The following is an 18223-nucleotide window of genomic DNA, read 5'->3' on the forward strand; positions in this document are numbered from 1 at the left end:
TTTGATAGCAAACTTAAATTATTCATAACTTTAATTTCTAGAATTAAATATCCAAAAAAATTGCACAAATATATTAATTATAATATATTAATACTTGTAATTAAGAAATAGATGAATAGATGAAAATGAAATCAAATAATTTTATCTGGTAGAGAATGCATTAATAAAACCAATTTAATTGAATTTGAATAAAAATTAGATAATTTACATATTTTTTTTATAAAAATAATAAATTCAAAAATGAAAGTTTTTATTTTTAACGATTTCAAAGTTTATTCATTAGTTATATAACCAAGTTAAAAATTTAAAAATGTGATAAAAAACATAGTAGTTTACTTTAAATGTTCAATATATATTGCTTAAAAAACAAAAGCATAACTTATGATTGTTTCTTCCTCTAAACAGCATTGTCGAATATCACAAATTGAAAGTGGCTAGATAGTAGCTAAAATAAAACAATTTTAATTATTTTCGAAGAACGAAATAAATAATAAAAAAAATGCTAAAAAACTTTTGAACTGAAAATTGATTTAAATAAATACATAAACAGCTATGTACTTTTGTAAATCTATTTTGTTACGAAATATTCACTGATAGCATGTTAATTTTTGAAATTTTTTAGTCTTTTGTCAATATATTATTTCAGAGAACACACTCATCTACGTTACATTCTAATTATAATTAACTTCTATTTTTTTTTATTCCTAAAAATAAAAAATATAAAAATTTGACTGATATCAAGAATAATACAGTTTTGAAGATCATTTCAAAAAATTATTTCCAAAATTGTTTTGAAGAATAGACAAAACATTATTAATCCAAATACTTTGAAAATAATCATAATGATTCAGCAAATTTTAATAATAATTTATACAATAATTTTATCATGATTTCGCGAATTAAATTGTTAGATCTTGTATATGTAATGTAAGTAATCGTAATATTTTCAGTTAATATATCTTTCTATTTTTATAGTTGCATTATCTACTATCAGAAACTAATCAAATTTGGTTGTTAATTTTTGAACCTTCAAGTACTTTTTATCGGAACACACTTCTGCTTTATTGTATATTTTTAAAATACACATTATTATATTATTATGCATTTTACAAAACTTAAAACATTTTAATATTTTTTTTATTTTAATAAAATATAATTATTATTTTAATTTAAATAATTAAACGAATGAAAGTATTTGATATATATTTACTTTAAATGATTTAATATTATATTATAATTATAATTTGTAAAAATTAATTTTTATATAATATAATATTGTATTAAACAATAAATAGATATATTTATTATTTGTTTTGCCATAGAATAATTTTTTTGACGCATAATGATAAAATTTTAAATCTTTTATATATTAATAGCAATATTACTGCTTATATGTTATGGAATTCTATTAAATATTTTCCTAATTTTTACAATTATTTGCACGTATAATTTTGATTAAAAATGATTTATATATTAATAAATTATATATTAATAATAATGTAATCGTTTACAATTATTATACAATTATTATGTATCGATATACAATTATTATACAGTTAGAAATAAAACTGAAACTAGAGATATTATGAAATAAGATTGTATCCTGTGTTGCTACAATTATAAAAAAGAACAAGAAATTATTCTTCTTTCTTAAAGCAAAGCAATTATTAGTAATAAGTCGTTTTATCTTTACCTTGTCTATCTTAGGATTATTTGTGTAATACTCTAGTAATTTCATTTGATCGATACCCACATTGAGAAGAGTTTAGTACACAATGAGCATTCGACTGTGCAACTACGTCAAAGAGATTAGTTTACGCCTAAGATATATTTTATTTGAACTATGACTATTGGGACATTATTCGAGAAATAATTTAATATTTTTTGGTATTTGTAATTAAAACAAAAATAATTAATCAAAGCGACAAAAAAAGAATTTTCACTCTGTAATTATATTTAAATTTTAATTTTCTTTTCAATTTTTTAATTTTCGAGAATATTTCTCATATAAATATATGATGAATAAAAATTTGCAAATCATTTTTAAAATCGACAATTTTTGAAAAATCATTTTAAAATAATGTTATAATTTTTCTATTTTAGATATTAGTATTTTATGCTTTTATAAAACATATTTAAATGACAATCAAAACAATAAATATTTAAATATATTTAAATAAAGATCAAAGATTTCCAAAACATTTCATTCATTTTTGCTGATATTTTTCAAATTATTTAAAAAATTAAGAATTTAAAAAAAAACTAATATCATATAATAGATTTAAAAATTGCTTTAATATTGAAGCGAAATAGACAAAATATGTAGTAGTGATAATACAATATTTTTTATGCCGCTTAGCATAATGGAATGTGAAAGAAACCATCATTGAATATTATTACTGCCATTATATATTGTGTTAAACTATATTGCTTCTATATTGAAATTTCTATATTTATTCTTGAAAAACGGAAGAATATAGAAGTTTTTTCTTTAAGAAATAATGAAAAAAAGAATAATATTGAATCAATTGAATGAATAATTAAAAATTTAAACTGAAATTTATTTTTATTGAAAAATTGCAATGATAAAAAATGAACCAAAAACAATAAGAAATTTTTGAACAAATATTTTTTTATTAAAAAAATGTGATGAATATTGGATTTATATATATGTTTGGCGAATATATATAAATGATTTAATAATTTATGATTTAATAATTTCTAACTACTTATAACTATTAAAATGTAAAAACATAAAAAAAGTTTCAAGATTAAAACATTGTTTTTTTTAAATTGATTTTTTTAAAAACTGTGTATTCTGGAAGAAAATGATTTGCAGATGCATATTCAGCATATTAAAATCTATCAGAAATATTTATTAAAAATTAAGATAAAATTAAATATGTATTGAATATCATTATTATTATATTGATATATTAAGTAAATAATTATTTTAGTATTTTTCATAACACATTTATATAATATTATGATTACAGTAATATTACTATTTTACCTCAATTATTTGAATAAAAATTGAAAATTTCATCGATAATCTCGAAAATTATGATCAATCGTCCATTGGAATATAGTTTGCGTATATTTGGTATTTGGCCAGATTCTCCGTATTCAAAATTGAAAATTATTACTTGGACAATAATATTGCCAACATTTCTAGTATTTCAATATTGGTATTGTATTACTCATATTAAATTAAGTTTAATTGATCTATTAGATGGATTAAGTCTTACTTTATCGAATACACTTGTTTTCATCAAGTTAATTGTTATTTGGTTTCACAAACGGTAAGATATAGATATCATATTGTTATTTATAATATAATTTTTTTTATTTTTCTTTATTTTTTTCTTTTCTTTTTTCTTTCTTTTTTAGAATTTAATATTATATATTATATATATGAAGTTAATCATGAATAAGATCCATTATTAAATTAAATCTTTGTTTTTTATAAAAAATAAATTTTATGAAAATTGTTTTCCAGTCACTATTTTATTTATATTTCTCTACAAATTGAATCAGAAATGCGTATCTCTAAAACTTTTTTTTTTAAAATGTAATATCTTATTTCTGAAATGTTAATGAAATATTTTTTTTTTATGAAACAAAATTAAATCAGTTTCTATTTCATATATTTATATGAAATTGTATGTGTATTATATACATATAATACACACTTACAAAAAAATTAATATAAATTCAATCTCTTTTATTGTTTTTTTTTTATAAAATTAAAAAAATTTTGCTGATTTAGCATTACTTTCAATTTCTTTCAAATTAAATATATATATGAAATATTGAGCTTATTCAAGAAAAATATCGTTTAGAGATTTAATTAAACTTATATCTATATAAAAAATTATAATTTTTTTTGAAACTTGTTTTTTTTATGAAAAAAAATTAGAAAATTAATAAATTAATTTCATTTGTTTCTAATATATATTGAATAGATTGTATTTTTTTTAGATTGATATAACTTTCATATTTGAATTATTATTTGAAATCTAAGAAAAAATAGAAAACAGAAAATTGCTATTAAAGCTGTCGATTGTTATTTATCTATTTGCATTTAAACGGAATTAAGTTTACGTAGAACTCGAATTTTTTGATTATTAAATTATTAATTTTATGAATTTCAATATAAATTCTGTACGCTTCAAAAATGAAATATTAATTAAAATTATTTCTAAGATATAAATGTGACAGTATAATATTTAATAAAATTAATAATTTTTAAAAAATGTTTTATATACTCACTTTAAAGAAAATATTATTTTTGAACAGAACGTTTTATGAAATTCTGATGTCCATGAAGGAAGACTTGAATAATAATTACTCTGTTACTGAAAATAAACGAATAATAACGGATAAATCCACATTGTCTTCTCGTATTTCAAATTTCTTAATCAGTTATTTCGCGATTACATTTTTCCTATATTCAGGAGTTGCTTTAGTAGTATTTGACGAAGATCAAGGAAAGTTTTTAGTCAGAATGGAATTTCCATTCATAGCCACAATTTCTCCACGTTATGAAATTATTCTGATTATACAATTTATATTCGAGTCATTCATTGTTTATGGTGCGGCTACATCAATAGCATTAATTGCAGCATTAGTAAGTAATTTTTTTAATCATGTATGTTTTAAAGAAATTATTAAAGAATAAAAAAATTTAATATTATATTTAATTATTTTAACATTTAAATATTTATTAATTAATTATTGTCAAGAAATTAATGGAATTTTTAAGAGTTTTAAGAACTATTCCTTCTTTAATTTAAATTTCATGACATATTACATGTCAAAACATTCTATTCTAATAAATGCTTTTAAAACATTCCATAATTAAATGATAATAAGTTTTTTATTGTTTTTTTTCAAACGTTTTATTATAACTTTTTAAAACAATGTTGAAATACGCTTATTTTTCATTTTTCTTTTTAATTTAAAAAACATTTTTTAAGTTTTTTGATACTCTTAAAAAAAAAGTTAATTTCAATTATAACATACCAATCAAAAATATTTTTAATTTTTTTTTAAATGAATTAATATCTATAATTTCTGGATTTAAGAAAATATTTATGAAAATAATTAAAAATAAAATTAGAAATTTGCAAATTATTTATACATATAAAACTTTTTAAACTTTTTAAAAATTTAAAAAAATATTTGTAGTCCCATTATCATTATATATAATAAAAAATTAATTTAATTAATATTTAGATATTATTTAATTTATAAATTAATATAAAGATACGAGACAAATAAATACGAACAAATATAAATAATTATAGAATATAATAAAACATTATTAAATTTAAGGATATCTTACTTAAATTTGCTATTTTGATTAAAAAAATTTCAAGAATAGTACATTGATGATTTATTAATACATATACATAATAAAAACTTTATCTATTTTTCCTATATTAAAAAGTCCTTTATGATAAGATACTTTATGATCTATATTTTTATTTTATTTTTAATTGTCAAATGTTAATAAATGTCTGTTAATAAATTTTAATCTATAGAGAAATACAATTTGATATTAAATGAAAAAACATTAAATATAAAAATATAAAAAATAAATATAATAAGAATTATTATACAAGAAATTAAGATATTTATATATTATATATTTACTATGTCTATATGTAAATCATATATAGTCATAGTTAGTTAAAAATTTTAAATGAATAAATAATTTATTTTTACGAGTTCTTATTACATATATATATACACTTTTTATTACATATAAACACACTTGTAAAATACAATATTTTTAATGTTTAGGTATTTTTTGATCATTTGGAAAATTTGCTTTTTTAGATACTATATGTTGGTAGTCAAATTGACTTATTTTGTCAAAACTTAACTTTTCATAGTTACAAGAAAAGAGAGTCGCAATATATAAAGGATATTGTTGTGAGACATCAAAAAATTATACAACTTTCAAAAAATATCGAAACAATTTTTACTTATATATCCCTATGTCAATTTGTATCAAATATGTTGGTAATTTGCTTTATAAGTTTCGTTCTGACAGTCGTAAGTATTCAATTAAAATTATTATGTATTTAATAGATAATTATAATAAAATAGAAATAGTGAAATTGATTCATTTTTTTTTTATAACAGTCTTTGCATACGGAACAAACAATTGTATTAATAATGAAATGTCTTCCCTATTACATTGCTGTTAATTGCGAAGCATTTATTCTGTGTTATACCGGAGAATATATTACTTCTAAGGTGAAAAAAAAAAAAAATAATTGATAAAAAATACAATGTTTTACTGATATCTTTTTTTAGAGTGAAAATATTAACAAAGCTATATATAATTTTCTTTGGTACGAGTTAAAACCTCGAGATGTTCGTATTATGCTAATGATAATCTTACGATCACAAAAGCAATTAACGCTTACAGCGGGCAAATTTGTCTGTCTTTCTCTAGAGGCATTTGCTAATGTAAGAGAATTAAATTTATTATCGAATAAATAAATGTAAATTAAGAATATCTTATTTTTTATCATTTTAATATTTTTGTATATATTTTTAATTTATTTTGTATTTTTCATTTTTTATTTTTTATATAATTATGATAAATATAAATTTTTAGATGTTAAAAGCTTCTGCTTCATATGTGTCTGTTCTATATGCAAGGTACTGAATTTTTAAGAAATCATTTCAATATGTTGCGGATTTTTCATTGAAATATAGACAATTTTGATGAAATATGTAGTAAAATGTATTAAATTTAATTATTTGTAGATATGTAAATAAGATAAATTAGAAAATTTGAATGCAATAATCGATAATATTAAATATAATATTATTTTTTAATCCTTCTAATTTTAATGATTTGAAAAATAATGAAATGACTAATGAAAAGAATTAAATAGTATATATATATATATATATATTGGATGTTAATATATTCACAAGATATTTTTGGAGATATTCTAGATATTAAAAAAAGTTAAAATATTATAATTTAAAAGTTAATATATAAAAATATCATTTTATTTATTATATTATAAATATATATATATATATATTTTGCTTTATTTATATTTATTTATTTATTTATATCAATTTAATTATCCATTATGATCAATTCTTATTTACCTAATTATATATTTATTTACATTTATATTTTATAATAACATACTTATTATTTTTTAATGAATATAAAAAAATATATTATTGTTATGCAATTTTTTAAATATAAAAAAATTTCTTAAATCAAAATTTTCAATATTTTTTTCTATTAAAAATTCATAATATATAATTTTTATCTAATGTTTATAAAATATTAATTTTTATATTTTAAATTGATTAATATTTTTATTAATAATAATCTTTATGTAACGGAAGAAACGGATATATTAATAATTAGATATTTTCCATATTATCATGGCTATCAATTGTGAAACTTTCATTCTTTGTTATAATGGAGAATATCTTACTTCTAAGGTAAGAATATAAAAATATGAGAAATAAAAAAAAACAGTCGAATTTTGATAATTTTATTAACTTCTATTAACTTTTCTATGAAATTTTCACTTATATAATAATCTTCTTAATCTTATATATATTACAAAAATTGATCTAAGTTTCTGAGGATTAAGAAAATTATATTGTTAAATTTCTCCAATATGATTTACTAAAAAAAATTTTAATATTTCAGTTAAGGATTATTTGTATATTTAAATAGAAACTCAATATTTCAGAAGTTTTTCAGATTTCTTTGAAAACTAAAAACAATAAAAAACAATAAAAAAGATCGGAAATAAAAAATAATACATAATTAAAACATTGAATAATTCGAATTAAAGATAATGTTCACGTTTATAGAAGTTTTTACAGATGATAAAAAAAGAATGAATAAAATTTTATTTTTATAGAGATTTTCGAATTATAAAGATTCGACTGTAAACTGCCAAGAATATAATATTTTAGCACTTTTTCTTTTTAGAACGAAATCATCACAGAAGAAATTATCAGTGTATAATTTGGTACGATTTAAAACCTCGAGACGCTTGTATTAGCATTGATAATATTAGGATCACAAAAACAACTAACACTGCGGATAAATTTGTGTGTCTTTCTTTGAAAGCATTTGCCAATGTAAGATAAATTAATAAAATTAAATTTTATTATTATTAAATATTATTTTTTATTCACATGTTTATAATTTGTTTCAAGTATGCTTTTATTTTTCATGTAATTAAGATAAATTAAAATTTTTAGATATTAAAAGCTTCTGCTTCGCATGTATCTGTTTTGCAATGACATGAATTTTTAAGAAATTCTGTTAGAATGCTATGGAATATGGACAATTTTAATGAAAACAATATGATAAAAAATTATTACATTTAATTTATTTGCAGATATGTAGAATAGAAAGACTTGGATTTCTTGTTTCACTATCCTAATCTTTCATTAGAAAAATATAAGATATTTATAAAAATATAGAGGATATCTTTAAAAGATTGATTTTAGATACCAAAATAAATATAAAACTTAATATGTAAAAATATTGACAATTTTTCAAATGAATGATTTATATTAGACTATATAGAATAATCCAATAATTTTATTCACCTTGAATATTTTCATTATTTGTAACAATATGAAAAAATTTTATATATAATTTTGTTAAGGAAAGACATAATATAATGTAAGTATTTTTTATATGAGTGGATGCAATTCAATATCATCTTTTTGTTTATAACGAATTATTTTTTTATGAATATAAATAGCCGACTTCGAGACCAATTCAAGAAACTATTATCAAGATCAAATCTACTTATAAAATGATTTTCTTTATTTTAGAAGAGATATTCGATATATTGAACATTCGTGACAATGGAAGTTGTTTTGAATTATTGAATCATACGCATATTTTATCTCTAAATTTATTCCAGCACATATTGTACTAAATTAACATATTGTTAAATCATTAAATAATCAATAAACAATGTGATTGCATATAACATAATGTTAGCACATTATGCTGGAAAAATAAAAAATTTAAATGAGTTCTATTTAAATCTATGAAGAAATCAGGACTAGTTTGTGGCTAAGTATTTTTTTACTTAATACCATTAGATTTCTTTCTGTGGAAAAATCTCAAAAACATTGTTTATCAAAAAATATAAATTACACAAGAAAACATGAAAAAGCGAACTGCATCATTTGCTGAAATTAACTTATAATAAACAATAAAACATGCATGTGATTCAATAATTCAAAAATTGTAATTTTGCATCATTATAAATGATCAATATTTCGAATATCTAAAATCATTTTATAGAGATTTAAAGAAAATCATTTTATTAAACAAATAATATTGATTTTGATAATAGTTTTTCGAATTGGTTAGTCAAAATTAATTTTCGTTTTATTTCCATTCATTTATAATTATTAATAATCAAAAAATAAAACAAAAAATGCAATTATTCTTATTTTTGATTTTTGTCTTATTTCATTCTAAAGAATCAAATCTTCTTTTTCAATATCTGCAATTGTATAATTTTTATGTACTTATAAAATGAAAAAATGCAAGTTTGTAGACAAGAAAGATTAACTGTCTTGTCCGTTGATCGGAAAATGATTATGTATTAACTTGAATGATTCATGCTCATTAGATGATACTGTCCTGGGAAAAATCGCACATGCATGATTGCTCTTGGCGAGTAAGTATGTATTTACAGGGCTTCGAATAAAAAAGTCTTTGTGATGATTGTTTCAAAATTTTATAATTTTTAACAATCATAGTTTGAATCATAGTTGTTTATAAAATTTATTAATTATTTGAATTCTTTTCTTTTAATTCTTTTTCTTTTTATTTCATTGTATCCATAATTTATAAACTATTATTTTTTGATTTTTTATTGATTTATATGATTAGTAAAAAAAATAAAAATAATTTAATAATATAACACTGGTAATACATATTTGGATTTTTTTGTCAAAGAAATTGTTTCATTTGTAATTAATGTATATTATATTAATTTGTAGTCGTGAAATTGAAAATATTTGATTTTTTAATATGTATTCTTCAAATAAAAAATGATTTATAAATTCTTCAACTTGATTTTAATAAGATTCACACTAAGTCTTTCTATGAATGTTAAAGATGAATGAATAAATAGATTAATGTAATTCATATATAGTAATTTAAGACGAATTTATACTTTTTCATTTTGGATGCTTTCTCATTTTTTCATTAATCTATAATAAATATGAAAGATACAAGCTGAAATATTTATACTTATGCAATAATTGAATGTAATATATTAACACACTAAGTTTCAAAATATCAGCTAATGAAATATGAATATTAAGATTGAATTAAGGCGAATTTAGATTTTTCATTTTGAATGTGTAAAAAATACGAGAAAACTATTACTTAAATACTTGCTTATTCGTTATTTCGAACAAATTTAGATCTGTTATTATTGCTTTATTATGAATGAATCTATTTTATTCATCAAAAGTAAAAACTAGTTATATTTTGTTTACTAATTACATGTTTACTTTGGATGAAATCAGATGGAAACTATCTTTGTATTTTTATGAATGATAAATTCAGAATATATATCCAAAGTGAACAGTTTTAAATTCGGTTTTATAACGAGAAGGAGAAATAGATGAAAAAGATTTAATTCAAATAATTGATATATATTTGCATAAAAAAAATTTTTAATGGATTGTTGATTAATTTTTACTAATTTAATTGACATAACATTGAAATAGATAAATGTAATTATAATTAAAAAAATTAAAAAATTGCAACAATTTTCTAGAAAATATTTTATGTCTATATATATTAAAATTCTTAATTTTAAAGACCTAAGAATATTTATTCGATGAAAGTTTAATTCTAAATTTTAATTAAATTAAAAATACAAAATTTTGCTATTAATAATAAAGTTAATGTTTAATATTAAAATTGAATTAATTTATTTGCAATATTTTTTTGTGAATTCAAATCTTTTTAAATTAAAATAAATAAATTATTAAGAACAGTATATTATTGCATTTAAATTTTATAATATTTTCAGCTGTTAGTTATATTATTTTATAATATAATTATATAATTATATATATAATTATTTTTTTATTTTTATATTTCAATATAAGATATTCAATGTTAGATATTGTATTACGAAAAATCTTTGATATTAAAATTACTTATTATTTTAACAATAAATTAGATTAATTTTTAGAATTATTAAAAATATTTATATATTGATGTTTTATTTTACGTGTTATTATATATATTTTTACTTCAATTATTTAAGAAACTTTAATAAATTAATATTAAAATTAAATAATTTTTATAAATCTTTACATTTTATTTTTTCATTTATAAATATTTAAAAAAATTAATATGAAATAACTTGTCTTTTATAAATCTTTAGCCACATATTTAAATGATAATATGAATATGAATATTTATTTTAATGTAATGAATAATTGTTTTGTGACATATAAAATTTGTTAAAAAAGTAAATAAGAATTTAACAATCAAATTTTACACTGAAGTAAGTATATTAAATCACAATGACAAATATATTTATAATTTTATTTCTTTTTTTTCAAGAAAATAAGTATATGTTTGTTTTTACTTCTATCTGTCTTCACTGGGAATCTGTCTGCATTTTTAATATAAATAGTTCGTAATAATGTTTGGAGAAATCAATGTAAAGGAAACTCTCCTGTGCTCTTTGCATTTTCTTTTTGTTCATTCAGTAATCACTGATATTAGTAGTACATTGAGTATTAGTTTCTTTATAATACAGTAGAGGTAATTACGTTCAATCGATAAACATTTCTAATGATTGTGTAGTTTAGATTGTTTTAAAAGTTTTACTTTTATCTTCAGTATGCTAATTTTCAGTATACAGTGATCGCTCGACTGTGATTTGTCGCAATATTCTGCAAGATATTTTGATGTATATCGGTAACTATACATATTCTTTCTGGTATTAAAAACTTTGAAAAATGGATATTTTTTTATTCATTTTACGCGTGATACAATTTAACTATAATATAATTTTTTAAATAAAATATAATTTTCTTTTTTTAAATACTTATATTTATTTTTAAATATGTTTATATACATATACATACACATATATAAAATACTTAGATTTTTTAATAAAAAAAAACTGTAACTGTTCTATATATAAAAAATTATTTTTTATATATTTTTAAACGAATATATTTTTTCTTGTTTCATACGATAATATTATAGAAAATTTTAAGAAAATTTATTAGTATAATAAGGAAATTATTATTATTATTTCAATTCTATTTATTTATTTTTGATTAATCGAGATAAAAATTATTTATTTTATTTTATAATTTTATTTATAATTTTTATTTAAAAAGAAAAATGAATTCATTATTTATTATTTGTAATGATTTCAATTTTGAAAATCGTTATATATTTTCATTTCTATTAAGAGTAATAATAGTAATTTTGATAAATAAATATGTGTATGTAATAATCATTTATTCAAATTCATAATATAGATAATATTTATATTCTAACAAAATATTAATGGCGATAAAGAGTATTATTAATCGTCCAGTTGAAATAAGTCTTCGATTGATTGGTGCCTGGCCAAATTCTTCATGTCAAATTTTAAAATATATCATTTGGACAACTGTGATGTCAACATTTTTGATATTTCAATACTCATATTGCATCATCCATATTAAAACAGCCACTTTAATAGATATATTGGATTGCTTAAGCATTACTTGCTCAAATACTCTTCTTCTTCTGAAATTTATTATCATTTGGCTCCACAAACGGTAAGATGGATTTTGGATTTTAATTAATTAATTAATTAATTTTTATTATTAATTATATTTAATTTTATTATTAATTATTAATTAAGCATTTTAATTAATTATATTTAGTCTTTTTATTATTAAATAACTTTGAAAGTTTTTATGACTTTGAGCTGTTCAAATTTACGAAATATAAATTTATTAAAATTGAATATCCTTTTTTTTTTTTAAATTTTAATATATTTGTCAATGTGTTATAAAAATTACATTATACATTCATTCTGCCTAAAACAAGTATCCTATTAACTATCATTAAGCTTGTCACGTAATTATAATTAATTCTATAGAAGTTTTTTAATTAAAAAGTTGCTTCATTTTAGGAAGCAAAATATTGTTTAAAATCTCTTTTAGACTTGGAAAATATGTATTTATTTTAAATATTATTAATTAATTGATATTTTGAAAACAATTCAACTATATTATTACTTAATTATATTATCAATCCTATTAATTATAATACCATTATTATCCATTTCGATTGTTATCTTAAATTAAATAAATTAAATATCTTAAATTATATAGAAGTATTAAAATTTTTTCCTTCTTTCTGTTTATTAAAGAATAATAAAAAATAATGAAACATTTTTGAAAAGTTCATTATATAAATCAAAACAAATACAAAAATTGATTATTTATTTTGAATAAAATATTATCCATTGAGATTTATTTATTAAATCGAGCATTCATTTCGTTGCAAATTTTAATTATTTATAATTTATACATTAATTGACATTTGATATAAATTTTTATGCTAATCATGATTTCTAGAAACAATCCATAAAAATGTTCCACGAAAATTTTGTAACATTTTTAAATACATATATATACATATAAATACATTAAATACATATAAATAAATATACAAATATTTTAATTTAAAATTGTTTCGTGCTATTTCTTATATATTAAGTTTTTATTAAGATAAAAATAAATAAAATGGCAATTATTAAGTTGTTAATAATTATTAAAATATTTATTTTACATAAAAATTTGATTTCGATGTACATTTGTTTTAAATCTTTTTTATGTGAGAAAATTAGCAAAAAGAATAAAAATCAATAAGATACTTCAATAGTTGATGCAATTTTTGTAATATATGGTACAAAATCTAGTATTATGTATTATCATGCAAAAAAATGTAGCTTTATTTAAAGATTAATAGTTTTTTTTAAAATTATCTCAAAAAGTTATGTGAATTAAGTTTTATTTTAGAAATTAGATTTAGAAAATTGTAGAAAGTTGTAGAATGATCTGATAGTAATAAATCTATATCAGTTTCTAAATTTATATAATTTATTTTGTTTATTAGTAAGTTTTGCTTAGTATCAAATTTTCAACATATAATAAAAATATTTTCTATTTATAATCTTTTAACATTATGTTTATTATCATAAGTATATAAGATATGATATATAATTTTGTTTAATCATATTTAAGTAATATAAAAGTACAAAAAAATACTTATTGACAAAAATTAAAAAACAAACTAATCGTCTATAAATTTCTTTATATTTTTCTGAGATCAATGATTTGAAATTGAAAATAATACAAAGAGACAACTATGAATCCATTAATAAACGGTGTAAATTTTTATAATGTCTTTAATTTTTATAATGTCTCAGTAAAATATTAGGTGATTCTCGATTTGATGATTGCAATTCCACTATCAATCAAACACAAAACTCAAATATATTTCTATGATTTTTTGCATTAATTTCATAATATAAAAAAAAATGATATTTCAAATGACGTTTAACATAGTCTTACAAATATTTAATTGGATTTAAATTTGAGAATGACTTAATTGATTTGTTCAATTAATTATATCCATATATTTTTATTCACAAAGAAATGTTTTAATTTAGAAGGATATTTTGAAATCTTATTGAATAATCACTCTGTTGACATTTTTTTGTTAGACAATAATCGATAAACATATCATCTTGTAGAGATGATATTATGATATTCTTTTTAATTTTAAAAAAAGAAATTATTGATTTCAAAGGATAAAAAATATAAAGAAATTGGTTTATTTTTTAACTTTTGTCAATAAATATTCAAAATATATGTACAAATATTTTGAATAATGTATTCGTATACAATAAAAAAATGATTCAAGTTTATAATTCAATTCCATAAATAAATGTTTATAATTATATATATGCGTATGTGAAAACTATATGACTAGGGATATTATTTTACACAGAGTTCTTTTTGAAAGTTTGATCATAATTGCCGAAGACTGGGATAATTGTAAATTTGAATGGAATATGGAAAGAATGATGCAGAAAGCTATTTTATCCTATCGCATTGCAAAACTTATGCTTATAATATTTATATGCAGTATCTTTATGTATGCAGTGTCTACATTTTTTGGTCCTGATATTGGTGCATCACATTCTGATCAGAAAAAATTTTTATTAAAGATGGAATTTCCTTTCGAAGCAACAGTTTCACCATTATATGAGATCATTGTAACGATACAACTTGTCATACAATTTATGTTTGCCACGATGGCTGGAATGTTTATGACAATCATTGCAACTTTTGTGAGTATTGTGAATTTTTTCAACATTAGGAAATAATCATACAATTTTAATCTTTTCATTTCATCCAAACAAATATGCAAAAATAACATCAAAAAATAATAAGGTAAGAATGGAATAATATTTGTTTCTAAATGCACTAAATCCAAAATAAACACAATATGTTCATTTTAATCTATTTTATACATTATTTTTGTATCAGAAATATAAAAAAGTGTTTTAAAAGTTGTATGATATTGAATATGATTATGTGATAAGTATTGATCTTGGGATAACCTCAAATTGTTTTTGAAAATCATATTTAAATTTTTAAATGAAATCCTATATTTTTCATTACATATTCTTATAGTCTATATTAAGATATTTTTAAAATACTATTTACGCACATATTTTTCTTAAGCTTATTAAATTATTAATTTTAAAGTTTACATGCCGTCGCGCCAATATTATTTTTACTGAATTGGACATGGATATAATATTAGTCATTGAAATCGTCAGATTTTTTATCATGATTTTTTTCTATAAGAGTACATAGAACAAATAGTTTTTTATATTCTGCTTCAAAATACAATGGTATTATGTTAAAGAATAATTACTGCATATGGAAAAATAATCTAAAATTTTAAAAAAGATGAAAAGTAATTCCAACGCATATTACAGAGATGTTATTTTAATAATGGAGGATACGTTGAAAAATATAGATTTTTTTCTCTTTTTTTCTCTTTTTCTTTCTCTCATATACACAAAATTTTAGAATTTTTATTAGAATTATTAGAATCTTTTTAGAATTATTATTTAAATTTTAAGATCGAAATTAATTTTATAGCAAATTTTTTTAACGTACATACACGTAAAACAGATACAGAATTCTACTTTCATAGTTTTTTTAATCATTATAAAGGAAAAAATTCTCTCCACAAGTTTATTATATAATTGTAAAAATTAAAAGAAATTTATTCATATATGTCGTATGAATTGAATTTGTGAAATTCAAAATGAAATTTTTTTTCTATTCTATATTTTATTTTTTAATATAAAAGGGTCAGAAAAAATTAACTTAAAAAATGCGAAAATTAAAAAGTTTCATCTTTTAAAATGAATTTAGATGGACTGTTATACAATATTTTGCTTTGAAGTTACAATAGATTTCAAATATTGATAATTTAATTTTGAGAATATATGTATTACATTATAATAATAATTTGAAATAAATTTGAAACTGTATTTTATTATTTTTAGGTTCTTCATGTAGCCAGTCAACTTGACATAATCTGTGATGGATTATCAGAGATTTTAGACGAACATAAGGAACAAGAATTACGTATAAAAATCATAAAAAAGCTTATAGTAAAACATCAAAGAACTTTAAATTTATCTGAAAATATTGAAAATATATTCACATTTATCTCTTTGTCACAGTTTTTTTTTAATATTTTAGTGATCTGTTTTGTGAATTTCATTCTTGTAACCGTAAGTAAACTTAATAATTATTATATTACATATCAAATATCCTTAAAATTTATATTTATTTATTTTATATCACATATTTTGTTTAATATGTATAATCAATTATATATTAATAGTAATTAATAATTTAATATATATAATGTATTAAATTTTTAACATTTTAGTCAATAGGCACTGAGCAAGCACCTACAGTAATATCAAAATGTTTTCCCTACTATGTAGCTCTTAATTTTGAGGCACTTATACTTTGTTATACGGGTGAATATCTTAGTTCAAAAGTAAGATAATTATAAATATTAATAATGATAAAAACTTTTCAATGTTTCGTATGATATAAACTTTGTCCATTTATTATTTTTTGGAATTTCTTATCTTCTTTACAGAGTGAGAATATAAGTTGGACTGCGTACAATTCTAATTGGTATGAATTAAGTATTTATGAAATTCGTGCTCTTTTATTATTAACAATGCGTTCTCAAAAACCTCTGACTCTTACAATTGGGAAATATATGAAACTTTCTTTAGAAACATTTGCTAATGTAAGAATTTCGTTATATTTTTTTTTTAAGAAATTAAAGCAAATTATAATTATTAATTAAAATTTAAAGACAACAAATTTTTATATTTCGTAATAAATACGAATAATTTTTTTAAAATAATTTTTAGACAATCATTTATTATTTCATGTAATATATTTTTCATACAATATATTTTATTTTATAGATGTTGAAAATTTCTGCTTCATACGCTTCTGTATTATATGCATTGGAATAAAATATGACGAAAGGATTTAGAAAATTCGGAAACTTGAAATTAGTTAATGTCCGAAATATTCTTTGGTTATAGACATTTTTAATATAATATAATCAAATCGAAATTTCCAAATGATACAATAACAGATACAATGTAAATTTGATAAAATGTTGTTAAATATTTAAAAAAAACTTACCAAAAAAAATATTTAAAAAGTGTTTAATTTAATTATCATTTCATAAATTATTTTTAAAAATTATAAAATTATAAATATTTATAAAATAGAATGAATTAAAATTTAACTATTTTCTAAATTAATAAATATTTTAGGATATAACGCATATAATATGAAATATATTTTTTTAAAGATTGTGCATATAAAATAAATATATATTTCTTTTTTAATTAAATTTTATTAAAAACAAATTAAATAAAATTAATAAAATTAATAAAAAACATATTTAAGTAAGTTAACTTTTATGTAGTTAACTATTTAAACATGTTTTTTTTAATTTTGTTTATTAATTTTATTCATTTACTTAAAATTAAATAATTTAAATTGTAAAGTT

General features: G+C 18.7%; 2 protein-coding genes across 6 annotated transcripts; both read left to right on the plus strand.

Moving 5' to 3' along the window:
- The first annotated feature begins 386 nt into the window (after positions 1 to 386).
- Positions 387 to 6818, plus strand: LOC100869762 (odorant receptor 85b). The gene is made up of 7 exons (XM_012491301.3): positions 387 to 1946; positions 2997 to 3302; positions 4300 to 4630; positions 5845 to 6063; positions 6154 to 6267; positions 6328 to 6483; positions 6635 to 6818. The coding sequence occupies exons 2-7, from the start codon at positions 3064 to 3066 to the stop codon at positions 6683 to 6685; spliced, it is 1110 nt and encodes a 369-aa protein (XP_012346755.2). The 5' UTR covers positions 387 to 1946; positions 2997 to 3063; the 3' UTR covers positions 6686 to 6818.
- Positions 6819 to 11769: 4951 nt separating this feature from the next.
- LOC100869647 (putative odorant receptor 92a) lies at positions 11770 to 17847 on the plus strand. 5 transcript variants are annotated; one of them, XM_086908393.1, is made up of 8 exons: positions 11770 to 11833; positions 11927 to 11989; positions 12624 to 12849; positions 15095 to 15437; positions 16674 to 16904; positions 17066 to 17179; positions 17285 to 17440; positions 17625 to 17847. In XM_086908393.1, the coding sequence occupies exons 2-8, from the start codon at positions 11980 to 11982 to the stop codon at positions 17673 to 17675; spliced, it is 1131 nt and encodes a 376-aa protein (XP_086764519.1). In that variant the 5' UTR covers positions 11770 to 11833; positions 11927 to 11979; the 3' UTR covers positions 17676 to 17847. The 5 variants fall into 5 exon arrangements, with proteins under 5 accessions (XP_086764519.1, XP_086764520.1, XP_086764518.1 ...); XM_086908392.1 differs by having other exon boundaries at positions 11816 to 11833; positions 12565 to 12849; XM_086908394.1 differs by lacking the exon at positions 17625 to 17847 and having other exon boundaries at positions 11803 to 11833; positions 12565 to 12849; positions 17066 to 17159; positions 17285 to 17422.
- Positions 17848 to 18223: the final 376 nt, after the last annotated feature.

This window comes from Apis florea, unplaced genomic scaffold (assembly GCF_048593485.1).
Source record: "Apis florea isolate Af1SG1 unplaced genomic scaffold, ASM4859348v1 contig_3078_pilon, whole genome shotgun sequence".
Classification (NCBI taxonomy): domain Eukaryota; kingdom Metazoa; phylum Arthropoda; class Insecta; order Hymenoptera; family Apidae; genus Apis; species Apis florea.